The sequence below is a fragment of the Mesoplodon mirus genome (assembly GCF_964341445.2).
Source record: "Mesoplodon mirus genome assembly, chromosome: 5".
Taxonomy (NCBI): domain Eukaryota; kingdom Metazoa; phylum Chordata; class Mammalia; order Artiodactyla; family Ziphiidae; genus Mesoplodon; species Mesoplodon mirus.
This window is the reverse complement of record NC_138980.1, coordinates 38,880,807-38,896,333: the sequence shown is the minus strand read 5'-3', so window position 1 is coordinate 38,896,333 and position 15,527 is coordinate 38,880,807. Positions and strand designations below refer to the sequence as shown.

General features: G+C 43.1%; 1 protein-coding gene and 1 pseudogene across 2 annotated transcripts; both read left to right on the top strand.

The window, feature by feature from the left end:
- Positions 1–2,535: 2,535 nt before the first annotated feature.
- Positions 2,536–10,475, top strand: LOC309805300 (tyrosyl-DNA phosphodiesterase 2-like; annotated as a pseudogene). The gene is made up of 2 exons: positions 2,536–3,445; positions 10,470–10,475. The product of its transcript is annotated as a tyrosyl-DNA phosphodiesterase 2-like (transcript).
- A 3,262-nt stretch (positions 10,476–13,737) lies between these two features.
- On the top strand, positions 13,738–14,988 carry ACTL9 (actin like 9; the record flags this gene model as incomplete). The annotated part of the gene is made up of 1 exon (XM_082623832.1): positions 13,738–14,988. The coding sequence occupies one exon, from the start codon at positions 13,738–13,740 to the stop codon at positions 14,986–14,988; it is 1,251 nt and encodes a 416-aa protein (XP_082479958.1).
- Positions 14,989–15,527: the final 539 nt, after the last annotated feature.

Here is a 15,527-nt window from a genome sequence, read left to right as displayed (position 1 = left end):
GATCCCCAGAAAAGTACCTCTCTTCTCATTATAGCAAAATAAGAGTTAATAGAAGCATCAGTAAGCAACATTTTCAAGACAAATGAGGACAGGACCCCAGGATGCAAGTCTCTCAAGTTCCTCCCAACAGGAGAGATGCCTGCCCTTTCCGTAATCCCTCCTTTATCCCAGACACAAGGCATATTTTGAGCTGGCAAATCTTCAGCCTCCTCTTGCAATGCAGATATTTCTGTCCCCAACTGTAGTGGGTAGAGCCCAATCAACGCAAGTGTCCCCTGCCCTAAGAAATGTTGAGGACCCCAGTCTCAGAATAAGGAACACAACAGTTCTGACAAGCCAACTGATGCTCCAAGCTCCCATTACACAGGAGGTGACAGAAGCTCAGGAAGCAAACCTTCCCCCAACATTTCCTGCCCCAGAAGACCCTTCTGATCTGCTGCATTCCCAGCTGGCCCTCAGAACATCTTCTACTGCTCAAAGAGGACTCGTGGAAAAGGAAGGCTGGAGCTGGAGTAAGGCAGAGAAGGATGGAGAGGGGAGAGGAGTAAAATAAAGGGGAAAAGGAGACCTTCCAAGTTGTCCCAACCCCAGCCATGAATTCCGGAGGCCCTGAACAGCTATAATCAAACCAGTCACTCAGGGGCAAACTTAAGCAGAATAAAAGAAATTCTGGGCTGATGTGGAGATGTGGCCTGGAGAAAAGGGTGTGTTGGCTAGCCTCCAAAATGGTCACCAATGATCCTAAACACCTGTTATTCATGCCCTGTGCAGTCTCCTCCCACATTTAGATGTGACCCACGGGATCAATACAATGCTGTAAAAACGGCTGTGACATCTGAGGCTACATCATAAAACACACTGAAGCTTCCTCCTTGGTCTCTTAGATTGCTCCCTCTCTAAGGGAAGCCATTTGCCATGCCATGAGGATACTGCCATGCCATAAGCAGCCCCGTGGAGAAGTCCACGTGGAGAGGAACCAGTTTGTCAGCACCAAATTGCTGGCCATTTAATGAGCCGCCTTGGAAGATCTTCTAGCCCCAGTCAAATTTTGAAGTCTAATTAATACGTGTGCTGAAACGTTTAGGGGTGAAATCTACTGCTGTCTGCAACCTAGTTCAAAATGCATTAAAAAAAAAAAAAAAAAGATGACCTGGGGACTTCCCTGGCTGTCCAGTGTTTAAGACTCTGAGCTTCCCCTACAGGGGGTGCGGGTTTGATCCCTGGTCCGGGAACTAAGATCCCCCATGCCACGCAGTGTGGCCAAAAAATAATTTTTTAAAATTCATTAAAAAAATATGACCTGGGCTTCTCTGGTGGCGCAGTGGTTGAGAGTCCGCCTGCTGATGCAGGGGACACGGGTTCGTGCCCCGGTCTGGGAAGATTGCACATGCTGCGGAGCGGCTGGACCCGTGAGCCATGGCCGCTGAGCCTGCGTGTCCGGAGCCTGTGCTCCGCAACGGGAGAGGCCACAACAGTGAGAGGGCCACGTTCCTCAAAGAAGCAACAACAAAAAAAAACCATTGGGTGTTTCAATACTCTCTTCAGAAATTGACAATACTACTAAAAACAGTCAGTTACGATTAGAAAAATTGAACAAGGCCTTCCAACACCAATAATCAATTTATTTATAGCACACTAATTTGACGTTTATTGGACACTCCAGTCAACAACAGCAGAATAAACATTATTACTATGCACTCATGGAACATCCTCAAAAATAGAACATATTCTGGGTCATAAAACAAACTTCACAAATGCTTAAAAATTGAAATCATACAGAGTATTCTCTGACCATAATGGAAACAGCCTTATATAAATAATGTAAATATAACAAGAAAATTTCCAAAAAATTAGAAATTAATCAACACATTGTTTGAAAAACGTAACATTCAAATGAAAATCTAAAAAAATTTTGAAAACCAGGTTAAAAGTAAAGAACATGAATATACAGCATAAGAAAATTTGTGGGATGCAAATAAAACAGTGCTGAGAGGGAAATTCATCTCGCTAAATGCTTACATTAGAAAAGAAGAAATGTAAAAAAGAGTAGGAATATAAACTCAGAGCCCTCAAAAGGAAGGTAATAATAAATATAATAACAAATCAATGCATTCTAAAACAAATGTAATGGAAAAAGTGATACAAAACATGATTAAGCAAAGAAAGGAAAAAATATCCCTGATTAAATAGATTATGTACCCTATTTATTAATGATTATAATATTGTAAAGAGCTCATTTTCACCCAAAGTACTTAAATCGAAGTAATAAAGTTAAAGCCATATCATAATTTTAGAAAGTAGTGATGTTGATTCTCAAATTCACAGGTAAGAGAATGTTTGAAAGGAAAACGAAGAACATTTCTGGGGAAAAAAAAGAACCATGGGGAAAGATCTGAAGGAATGTATCAAACCTCTTTCAAGTTTGTTATTTGGGGGGGAAAATGTGCTCCAGAAACAAATTCGTGTATCTATAAAAGTTTGGGGGGCACCTACCCCCTGGCCTGGGTCAGGGGGAGAGGACCAAGTGGGGAGCCCATGGAGTGGAAAAGCGGCCTGGAGGGTGGACCGGAGGTGGAGCGGAAAGAGGGAGACACTGAAGTGAAGAAGGGGAGACCACTGTATGTGGAGTTTGCCTCTCTCCTGAGTTGTGAGCCACCCTGGATCAGTGCTACCTGGCTGAGAACAACTGGGAGATGGAAAGGGCACTGAACCCCTACGTCCAGCCAGCTGTGGAGGAGAGCCCCCTCTGAGCCTGAATACTGCGTTGACCTAGCCAAGGAAGAAACAAGTGATTCCTTTAGCTCTAAAACCAGCATATCTGAAAATGCTTCACAAGAAGATGGCAGCCTGTTCTCTTTCATTACCTGGAATATTGATGGATTGGATGTAAACAATCTGCTAGAGAGGGTTCAAGGGGTGTGTTCCTGTTTAGCTTTGCACAACCCAGATGGGATATTTCTACAGGAAATTATTTCCCCCATGTTACACCTACCTAAAGAAGAAAGCAAGTGGTTATAAGATTAGTACAGGTCATGAAGAAGTATATTTCACAGCTAAAATGTTGAAGAAATAGAGACTGAAATTTAAGCCAAGAGATTATTCCTTTTCCAAATACAAAAATGATGAGAAACTATTTGTGTGTGCATGGGAGTGTGTCAAGAACTGAAAATTGCTTATGACTTCTCATTTGGAGAGCACCAGAGGGCATGGTAAGGAATGAATAAATCAGTTGAAAACCGTTTTAAAGAAAATACAAGAGGCTCCAAAGTCAGCTACAGTTATATCAGCAGGAGATACAAATTTAAGATATCAAGAAGTTACCAAATGCGGTGGTTTGCCCAACAACATTTTGGATGTCTGGGAGTTTGGGGGCAAACCTAAGCCTTCCCAGTATACATGAGATACACAAATGAACTCTAATCTTGGAATAGCCGCTATATTTAAAGTGATGAAAGGAAAAAAACCTACAACCAAGATTACCCAGCAAGGAGCTCTTCAGATTAGATGGAGAAATCAAAAGCTTTACAGACAAGAAATAATAGCAAAGAGAATTCAGCACCACCAAACCAGCTTTATGACAAATGCTAAAGGAAATTCTCAGGTGGGAAACACAAAAGAAGAAAAAGACCCACAAAAACAAAGCCAAAACAATTAAGAAAATGGTAATAGGAACATACATATCAATAATTACCTCAAATTTAAATGGCTTAAATGCTCTAACCAAAAGACACAGACTGGTTGAATGGATACAAAAACAAGACCCATATATATGCTGTCTACAAGAGACCCATTTCAGACCTAGGGACACATACAGACTGAAAGTGAGGGGATGGAAAAATATATTCCATGCAAATGGATATCAAAAGAAAGCTGGAGTAGCAATTCTCATATCAGACAAAATAGACTTTACAATAAAGACTAATACAAGGACAAGGAAGGACACTACATAATGATGAAGGGATCAATCCAAGAAAAAGATATAACAAATGTAAATAGTTATGCACCCAACATAGGAGCACCTCAGTACATAAGGCAAAAGCTAACAGCCATAAAAGGAGAAATCGATAGTAACACAAAAATAGTGGGGGACTTTAACACTCCACTTACACCAAAGGACACATCATCCAGACAGAAAATTAATAAGGAAACACAAGCCTTACAAGACACATTAGACCAAATAGACTTAATTGATATTTATAGGACATTCCATCCAAAAGTAGCAGAAAACACTTTCTTCTCAAGTGCACATGGAATATTCTCCAGCATAGATCACATCTTGGGTCACAAATCAAGCCTCAGTTAATTTAAGAAAATTGAAATCATATGAAGCATCTTTTCTGACTGCAACGCTATGTGATTAGAAATAAATAACAGAAAAAAATGTAAAAAACACAAATACATGGAGGCTCAACAATATACTACTAAATAACCAAGAGATCACTGAAGAAATCAAAGAGGAAATCAAAAAATACCTAGAAACAAATGACAACAAAAACAGGACGATCCAAAACCTATGGGATGCAGCAAAAGCAGTACTAAGAGGGAATTTTACAGCAATACAATCCCACCTCAAGAAACAAGAAAAATCTCAAACAACCTAACCTTACACCTAAAGCAACTACAGAAAAAAGAACAAACAAAACCCAAAGTTAGTAGAAGGAAAGAAAGCACAAATATGGGAGCAGAAATAAATGAAATAGAAACAAAGAAAACAATAGCAAAGATCAATGAAACTAAAAACTGGTTCTCTGAGAAGATAAACAAAATTGATAAACCTTTAGCCAAACTCATCGAGATAAAAAGGGAGAGGGCTCAAATCAATTAAATTAGAGATGAAAAAGGATAAGTTACAACTGACACCGCAGAACTACAAAGGATCATAAGAGACTACTACCAGCAACTATATGCCCCAAAAATGAACACCGTAGAAGAAATGGACAAATTCTTAGAAATGTATGACCTTCCAAGACTGAATCAGGAAGAAACAGAAAATATGAACAGACCAATCACAAGTAATGAAATTGAAACTGTGATTTAAAATTTTCCAGCAAACAATAATCCAGGGCCAGATGGTTTCTCAGGTGAATTCTATCAAACTTTTAGAGAAGAGTCAGTACCTATCCTTCTGGAAGTCTTCCAAAAATTTGCAGAGGAAGGAACACTCCCAAACTGATTCTACAAGGCCACTATCACCCTGATACCAAAACCAGACAAAGATATCACTAAAAAAGAAAATTATAGACCAATATCACTGATGAATGCAGACACAAAAATCCTCAACAAAATACTATCAAATTGAATCCAACAACACATTAAAAAGATCATACATCATGAACAAGTGGGATTTATCCCAGGGATGCAAAGATTCTTCAATATATGCAAATCAATCAATGTGATACACCATATTAACAAGTTGAAGAATAAAAACCATATGATCATCTCAGTAGATGCAGAAAAGAGCTTTTGACAAAATTCAACACCCATTTATGATAACAAAAACTCTCCAGAAAGAGGGCATACAGGGAACCTACCTCAACATAATAAAGGCCATAAATGACAAATCCACAGCCAACATTATTCTCTCAATGGTGAAAAACTGAAAGCATTTCCTCAAAGATCAAAAATAAGACAAGGATGTCCACTCTTGCCACTATTATTCAACATAGTTTTGGAAGTCCTAGCCATGTCAATCAGAGAAGAAAATGAAATAAAATAATTCAAATTGGAAAAAAAGAAATCAAATTGTCACTGTTAGCAGATGATGTAATACTATACATAGAAAAATCCTAAAGATGCCACCAGAAAACTACCAAAACTAATCAATGAATTTGGTAAAGTTTCAGGATACAAAATTAATACACAGAAATCTCTTTCATTCCTATAAACTAACAATGAAAGATAAGAAAGAGAAATTAAGGAAAGAATCCCATCTACCATTGCAACAAAAAGAATAAAATACCTAGGAATTAACCTACCTAAAGAGGCAAAAGACCTGTACTCAGAAAACTATATGAAATTAGAACACTCCCTAACACCATACACAAAAATAAACTCAAAATGGATTAAAGACCTAAATGTAAGGCCAGACACTATCAAACTCTTAGAGGAAAACATAGGCAGAACACTCTATGACATAAATCACAGCAAGATCCTTTTTGACCCACCTCCTAGAGAAATGGAAATGAAAACAAAAATAAACAACTGGGACCTAATGAAATTTCAAAGCTTTTGCACAGCAAAGGAAACCATAAACAAGATGAAAAGACAACCATCAGAATGGGAGAAAATACTTGCAAATGAAGCAACTGACAAAGGATTAATCTCCAAGATTTACAAGCAGCTCATGCAGCTCAATAACAGAAAAACAAACAACCCAATCCAAAAATGGGCAGAAGACCTAAATAGACATTTCTCCAAAGAAGATATACAGATTGCCAACAAACACATGAAAGAATGCTCAACATCATTAATCATTAGAGAAATGCAAATCAAAACTACAATGAGATATCATCTCACACCAGTCAGAATGGCCATCATCAAAAAATCTAGAAACAATAAATGCTGGAGAGGGTGTGGAGAAAAGGGAACACTCTTGCACTGTTGATGGGAATGTAAATTGATACAGCCACTATGGAGAACAGTATGGAGGTTCCTTAAAAAACTACAAATAGAACTACCATATGACCCAGCAATCCCACTACTGGGCATATACCCAGAGAAAACCATAATTCAAAAAGAGTCATGTACCAAAATGTCCATTGCGGCTCTATTTACAATAACCAGGACATGGAAGCAACCTAAGAGACTCTCCCTAACTACAACTGCCAGAGACAGAGAAAATCTGTGGCCATTGTTACAGGAACCACGTTGGCATTTTCAGCTGAGATTGGAACAGTTCTGGAGCTCTACAGAAGCCCACAGGTGAGTGGATTTTTAATTCTGAGGAGAAAAGTTTGGATTTTCACCAATACCATTTTCCTTCATCTGATCAAAAGGAAATGTAGAAGCTAGGGTTACATATCCCACAAAAGTTTAAAATATAGCTCAGGGAAATCCTCAGGTTGTGAGATGATGAACTGTGACAGGAGGAGGAAGAGGGAAAGGGGTAGTGCAGGGGATGCTGTGAGCCGCAATCCAGATTCCTGCCTAGGGCCATTGTTTCCATTCCCTAGCTGCTGGGAATATTGACTTCTGACATCTGACAGCTGTGTGCTTCTTAAGAAATATCCACAGCCAGGGGAACTGCCCCATTCCAGGTTACACCTATCTCAGGGGACAGCTAGAGACCAATGACGGGCAGATATGGGGATACAAAGGCCTGGATATGTGGTCTCAATCTGGAACCACACTGAAGGGTCTGCTGAGACTCAGTTATAACTATATTGAATTTATCCTCTCTTTCTGCCCAATCCAGCCTTCTCACATCCACACAGGTGCATCTTGGGATTATTCCTAATAAACTTTCTACACCCGACTGTCCATCTCAGTGACTCTTCCCAGTGACCCAATCTGAGGCAATCGGAATCCAGGAGGAGACATTACTGCCAAACAAGGCAACATTGGTTTAGGAGAATTCTATCCTGGAAAAATTATTTTTTAGAAAATCAGAGAGGGTAGGTGATTGAAGTCTTCAATAAAACATTAGTTGAGTGGTGGTTGCAGGTGAGTGGACCCAAGTTTAGTTTGGTAACAGTCACTATGGAAAACAGTATGATGGTGTCTCGCAAACTGCAGCAAAAAAATAGAAATGAAGTTTTCCCTCTCCTGAGAACAAGGAAAATAAAGGGAACAGTGAACAGGCTAAAGAGGAAACATAACCTGGCCTGAAAGAGTTAATCGCTCCTAGTTTTATTTTAACTGTTACTAATCTGTAGTGTCTATAGTTAGATTTGTCCTTCACAAAGCTAACCTGTCACCCATAATCCTGTGTAATTTAGGTAATTTACATCCTACACCTGGTATACTCTTTACTCTCCCTATAATCTCTGGTGCAAATCACCCCTTGTAGCTGTTTGCATTTCAGAAAGGAGGTCACAGACCGATAACCCAGAGATGAACGGACCCAACTACCAGGCTGCTGAACCCCATTACCAGGCCCCCTGACACCAGCAGTGACTGTTTTAAAATATTGCAAGAATAAGAAGAATGCAAGACCTTCACCACTTTTATCCTTATCACTTACCCTGGACTGTGAGTTCCACCTGTAAGATCCCCTGTAGGGCTTCCCTGGTGGCGCAGTGGTTGAGAGTCCGCCTGCCGATGCAGGGGACACGACACGGGTTCGTGCCCCGGTCCGGGAAGATCCCACATGCCGTGGAGCGGCTGGGCCCGTGAGCCATGGCCACTGAGCCTGCGCGTCCGGAGCCTGTGCTCCGCAACGGGAGAGGCCACGACAGTGAGAGGCCCGCGTACCGCAAAAAAAAAAAAAAAAAAAAAAGATGCCCGGTAATTCCCCAGGACAAGGGGACACAGTTCTTGAGGCGCTAGCCTACTGTGTCTTCCCTTTGCCTGGCAAAGAAAATAAAAAGCCTCTTTATTTCTTATCTTCCAAATCTCTGTCTCCGTATTTTTATTCGGCATCGGTGCACAGGGAGCCGCTATTTGACATTACAGACTCATAACCCACGTTCATAGCAGCATTATGCACGTTATCCAAGAGGTGGAAGCAACCCAAATGTCCATGGATGGATGAATGGAAAAACAAAACGAAGTATATACATATAACGAAATATTAATCAGCCTTTAAAAGGAAGGAAATTCTGACACACACTACAACGTGGATGAACCTTGAAAACATGCTAAGTGAAATAAATCAGACACAAAATGACAAATACTGTATGATTCCACTCATATAAAGTCCCCAGAAGAGTCACATTCATACAGACAAAAAGTAGAAGGGTGGGTGCCAGGGCCTAGAGGGAGGGGGAAGGGGAAGTGGTTGTTTAATGGGTTTAGAGTTTCACTTTTGCAAGATAGAAAAGAATTTAGGAGATCGGATGCATAAGGATGTGAATGTACTTAACACTACTGAATTGTACACTAAAAAATGGCTAAAGTGGTAAATTTTTCTTAAATTTATTTTATTTATTTATTTTTTGGCTGCATTGGGTCTTCATTGCTGTGCGCGGGCTTTCTCTAGTTGCAGTGAGTGGGGACTACCCTTCGTTGTGGTGCGTGGGCTTCTCATTGCGGTGGCTTCTCTTGTTGCAGAGCATGGGCTCTAGGCACACGGGCTTCAGTAGTTGTGGCACGTGGGCTCAGTAGTTGTGGCTCACAGGCTCTAGAGCCCAGGCTCAGTAGTTGTGGTGCACGGGCTTAGTTGCTCCGCAGCACGTGGGATCTTTCCAGACCAGGGCTTGAAACCCTGTTCCCTGCATTGGCAGGCAGATTCTTAACCACTGCGCCACCAGGGAAGTCCCTAAGGTGGTAAATTTTATGTTATGTTTATTTTACCACTATTAAACTTTTCTATTTTTTAACATCTTTATTGGAGTATAATTGCTTTACAATAGTGTGTTAGTTTCTGCTGTATAACAAAGTGAATCAGCTATATGTTTACATATATCCCCATATCCCCTCCCTCTTGCGTCTCCCTCCCACCCTCCCTATCCCACCTCTCTAGGTGGTCACAAAGCACAAAGCTGATCTCCCTGTGCTATGCAGCTGCTTCCCACTAGCTATCTGTTTTGCATTTGGTAGTGTATATATGTCCATGCCACTCTCTCACTTTGTCCCAGCTTACCCTTCCCCCTCCCCGTATCCTCAAGTCCATTCTCTACGTCTGCGTCTTTATTCCTGTCCTGCCCCTAGGTTCTTCAGAACCTTTTTTTTTTTTTTTAGATTCCATATATATGTTAGCATACGGTATTTGTTTTTCTCTTTCTGACTTACTCCACTCTGTATGACAGACTCTAGGTCCATCCACCATACTACAAATAACTCGATTTCGTTTCTTTATATGGATGAGTAATATTCCACTGTATACATGTGCCACATCTTTTTTATCCATTCATCTGTCGATGGACACTTAGGCTGCTTCCATGTCCTGGCTATTGTGAATAGAGCTGCAATGAACATTGTGGTACATGACTCTTTTTGAATTATGGTTTTCTCAAGGTATATGCCCAGTAGTGGGATTGCTGGGTTAAACTTTTCTTTAAAATATTTTTTAAAGTGTGATTTCAATAAACCCTCTGAAGGATAAAGAAAAAAAACTTGATTACATAGTACTATGGCTCTTTTTATAAACATGAGGGGGGAAAACTCTTCCAGCCAAAATGCCTATTTTTATCCTTTAGTTTAAAAACACTTGAAAACAAAGGCTGTGCACCAATATGTTACTTGGGGCACCTCTGAGCAGAGGCATTGAAAGATCAGAGGCAGAATCCTTAACTTTTTTCTTTATATAGGTTTTAAGAGATGAAATTAGGGGTGATTTCACCTCAGGCTGTGTTTTTCTGCCTTTTTAGATTTAAAACGTGAAACTGAAAACCAAGTTTGAAAATGATACATAAGGTGCTGTCCTTTAGTATATTTCTGGTTGTTGTGAACAGTCCAAAAACTGGCTGGATCCAAAATAAAGAACTCATACAACTTAATAACAAAAAACAAACAATCCAATTTTAAAATGGGAGCAGAGGAATTGAATAGACATTTTCCCAAAAAAGATATACAAGTGGCCAACAGGTATATGAAAATGTGCTCAACATTACTAGTTATCAGAGAAATGCAAATCAAAGCCACGAGACATCACCTCATACCTGTTAGAATGACTACCATCAAAAAGAGAAAACAGGGACTTCCCTGGTGGCTCAGTGGTTAAGAATCCACCTGCCAATGCAGGGGACATGGGTTCGAGCCCTGGTCCAGGAAGATCCCACATGCCACGGAGCAACTAAGCCCGTGCGCCACAACTACTGAGACCACGTGCCACAACTACTGAAGCCCATGAGCCTAGAGTCCATGTTCCGCAACAAGAGAAACCACGGCAATGAGATGCCTGCACACCGCAACAAATAGCCCCCACTAGCCGCAACTAGAGAAAGCCCGCATGCAGCAACGAAGACCCAACACAGCCAAAAATTAATTAATTAATTTTTAAAAAAGAGGTAACAAGCATTGAGGATGTGGAGGAAAAAGAATCCTTGTTCTGTTGGTGGGAATGTAAATTTGTGTAGCCTCTATGGAAGACAGTATGGAGGTTCCTCAAAGAATTAAAAATAGAACTAACTACCATACGATCCAGTAATTCCACTGCTGAGTATATATCCAAAGAAAACAAAAACAATAATTTGAAAAGATACATGCACCCCAATGTTCATAGCAGCATTATTTACAATTGCCAAAGTATGGAAGCAACCTAAGCTTCCATCAACAGACGAATGGGTAAAGAAGACATGGCATGCATATATATATATTATATATATATATATATATAATATAAATATATATATATATAATGGAATCTCACTAAGCCATAAAAAAGAATGAAATTGTGCCATTTACAACAAAGTAGATGGACCTGGAGGGTATTATGCTTAGTGAAATAAGTCAGACAAAGACACATACTGTATGATATCACTTATATGTGGAATCTTAAAAATAAAACTAACTAGTGAATATAACAAAAAAGAAACAGACTCACAGACATAGAGAACAAACTAGTGGTTACCAGTGGGGAAAGGAAAGTGCAGAGGCACAAGATAGGCACAGAGGATTAAGAGGTACAAACTGCTATGTATAAAATAGGTAAGCTACAAGGATATTTTGTGCAGCACAGGGAATATAGCCAATATTTTATAATAACTATAAATGGAGTATAATCTATAAAAATTTTGAATCATTGTGTTGTACACCTGAAACTAATATAATATTATAAATCAACTATACCTCAATAAAAAGAAACAGGATTTAGAAGAGATATCTGCACCCCCATATTCATTGCAGCATTATTCACAATAGCCAAGGTATGGAAACAAACCTAAGTGTTCATCAACAGATGAATGGATAAAGAAGATGTGGTACATAGATCTACAGAGAGATTGGTAGATGAATATTATTCAGCCATGAAAAAAGAAGGAAATAACGCCATTTGTGACAACATAGATGGACTTTGAGGGCATTACGCTCAGTGAAATAAGTCAAAGACAGACAAATACTGTATGATCTCACTTAAATGTGGAATCTAGAAAAGCCGAAGCCATAGAAACAGAGAGTATAATGGTGGTAACCAGGGGTTGGAGAGTGGGGGGAATGGGAAGATGTTGGTCAAAAGGTACAAACTTCAAGTTAGAAGATGAATAATTTCTGCAGATCTACTGTACAATATGGTGATTACAGTTAACAATACTATATTATATACTTAAAAGTTGCTAAGAGAGTAGATCTTCAATGTTCTCACCACAAAAAAAGAAATGGTTATTATGTGAGGTAATGGAGGTGTTAACTAATGCTACAGCGGTATTCATTTTGCAATATATAAGTGTATCAAATCATCACACTGTACACCTTAAACTTACACAGTGTTATATGTCAATTACATCTCAATAAACCTGGAAGCAGGGGGACTGCCTGGACACCCAATAAATAGCTGAGTAAATGAACTTTTCCAAAGACATGTATTAGACCACACAAAAAATAATTAATTTAATAAAAACTCAACATCACTCTTTGGTCAGGATATAAATCTCAACACAACTAGGAAGTAAAGCCTCTCTCACTTTGATATCCCTGTGACTCATTCAGCACTAGTCTCAGTAATTTCTAGCACTCCACACAAACACACACACACAGATTTTTATTTGTTTATTTGTTTTAACAGGTCATACCTATCACCACAAAAACAGTTTTTGAAGCAACTCCTGATCCATTGTGGAACCTGCTGTCCTTTGTCGAAACAGTGTCTTTCTCTCAAATGCATCCCCCTTTTATCTACCCTGAAATCCCCCTTTTGTATCCCATGGACACCCCCTTCCACCAGGAGGAAGCAGATAAAGTCCCTGGAGTGAAGGCAGACACCTCCTACCACCACCAGGTAGTAGAGAGAGGGAGGAGAAATCAAGGAAGACTTACAGGAGGCAGTGGTGTCCTGCTGATATTTGAAGAGCAAATTCCTGCCCTGCAGGAATGGAATGGAAGGCTGTTCTGGGAAGCAGGACACCACTGTGTCAAAGAATCTAGTAGAGGGGTGTCTGTGCCTCTCCTTGCCCCCCACCCCGAGCTGGCTTCTGTTTCCTCTGGGAAACCAGATAGCCACTCTAAAGCCAACTACTTTCTAATTAATATTTGAAGGATTCATATTTTAATATTCTAAGGAGGCCTGTGACCAGCTCTCAGATACCACACTATAAATAACTTCAAGACAAGGCACCAAGAGAAGGATTCCTGGGTCTTGCTGGGTTCTGGATCAGGGAACTGGGTCAGAGGTCCTTCTTTGGGAGTCTTCTATCCTGCTCCTTCTCCAGATTTGGCACTGGGGGTGGGAGGGGGCGGAGGGGAACCCAGATTAAATACTCTGGGAGCTTTCTGGAGCAAGGAAGGGCCCACCTTTACACCCCACCACCCCACTCCTGCATTGTGAGCAGCAAAATGATGTCATAGACCAGCAGTCCCGCCCCCTCTCCGTCTCTCCGCCTGTGCTTGCCCCACGCCTGGCCTCAGCCTTTTCTCTCCACACCCCCGTCACCCCAGAGGAAAGTGGTCTGCCTTGCCAAGCAACCCACGCGACCACTTGCAGCCATGGATCCAAATCGAGGCAACCCCCCGGGGCCCCAGACCTCCCCAGAGGCCCCCAAGCCTAGCCTGAACCCCTGCTCAATCCTGGCAAACAATACCATGCCGCAGGAATCCCCCAGCATGGTGGGCGACAGGTTGCCCCCAAAGACCCGGGCGGTGGTCATCGACATGGGCACAGGCACCTGTAAGGTGGGCTTCGCGGGGCAGGCCCGGCCCACCTACACCATGGCCACCGTCGTCGGCTGCCAGCCCAAGAAGCCGACCACCACCGGGCCACCGGTGCTGGAGGCGTTCATGGGCGAAGCAGCCCGCACTCGCCCTGAGCTGATACTGACGCAGCCCGTGCGGAATGGCATCGTGGTGGACTGGGACGCAGCCGAGCTGATCTGGCGCCACATGCTGGAACACGACCTCCACGTGGACCCCCGGGACCACCCGCTGCTGTTCTCCGATCCGCCCTTCAGCCCCACCACCAACCGCGAGAAGCTGGTGGAGGTGGGTTTCGAGTCGCTGAGCTCCCCCGCCATGTATGTGGCTTCCCAGTCAGTGCTGTCCGCCTACGCGCACGGGCGGGTCAGTGGGCTGGTGGTGGACACAGGCCACGGGGTCACCTACACGGTGCCCGTCTTCCAGGGCTACAACCTGCCTCACGCCACAGAGCGCCTGGACCTGGCGGGCACCCACCTGACCGCTTTCCTGGCGGAGATGCTGCTCGGCTCCGGCTCGCCCCTGGGGCAGGAGGACCTGGACACGGTGGAGAACATCAAGCGCCGCTACTGCTATGTGGCCTCCGACTTCCTGAAGGCACAGGCCCGGCCCGAGGGGGAATGCCGCCGGACCTTGAAGCTGCCTGACGGGCGGATGGTCACTCTGGGCAAAGAGCTGTTCCGGTGCCCTGAGCTGCTGTTCAGCACCCCCGAGATCCCAGGGCTGTCGCCCGTGGGCGTCCCCACCATGGCGAAACAGAGTCTTCACAAGGTGCCGCTGGAGGTGCGGACCGATGTGGCCCAGAACGTGCTGCTCTGCGGGGGCTCTTCACTCTTCACCGGGTTTGAGGGTCGCTTCCGCGCTGAGCTGCTGCGCGGTCTGCCCCCAGAGGCCCACGTGGTAGTGGCGGCCCAGCCCACCAGGAATTTCTCCGTGTGGATCGGCGGCTCCATCCTCGCCTCGCTGCGCGCCTTCAAGCTCTGCTGGGTCCTGCGGGAGCAGTACGAAGAGCAGGGGCCCCACATCGTGTACCGCAAGTGTTGCTGACACGGCCAGGGGTGGGTGTGGACGGTGCGGGGTTGGGGCGTGTTATGGGCAGTAAAGTTTCTGCTACCCAGCCGGCTCCGTCCTGCCTTCCCCCAAGGCCAGGCCCAGTCCACTGCTGGACCCACCCAGATGCACCTGGCTCTGACCCCACAGACCCACCCACCCTGGTGGGCTACCTCCCAAGACATCCCTGGTTCTGCCCTGCCTTGACTCACCTCCCAGGAGCCATCCCCTGAGACACCCCAGTTCTGACTCCCTGACCCTCCGTCCCCCACGATCAACCCCTCTACACACACACACACACCACCATGTGCTAACCCTGTCAAACCCATCTCCCACAATCCCAATCTCCCACCACACTCAGGTTGGGATCTCCTTCCCAAGCCCACTCCAAAGCTATCCCTCGTTCTCAGCACCCCAAATCCACCCACTCTTTGGTTTCCCGGGTCTGATTATCCAAAGTTCTCTGACACTCTGATGTTCTGAACGTCCCCCCACAAGTGCTGCATCCCCACACCACCACAAAGATCCAAATTCTG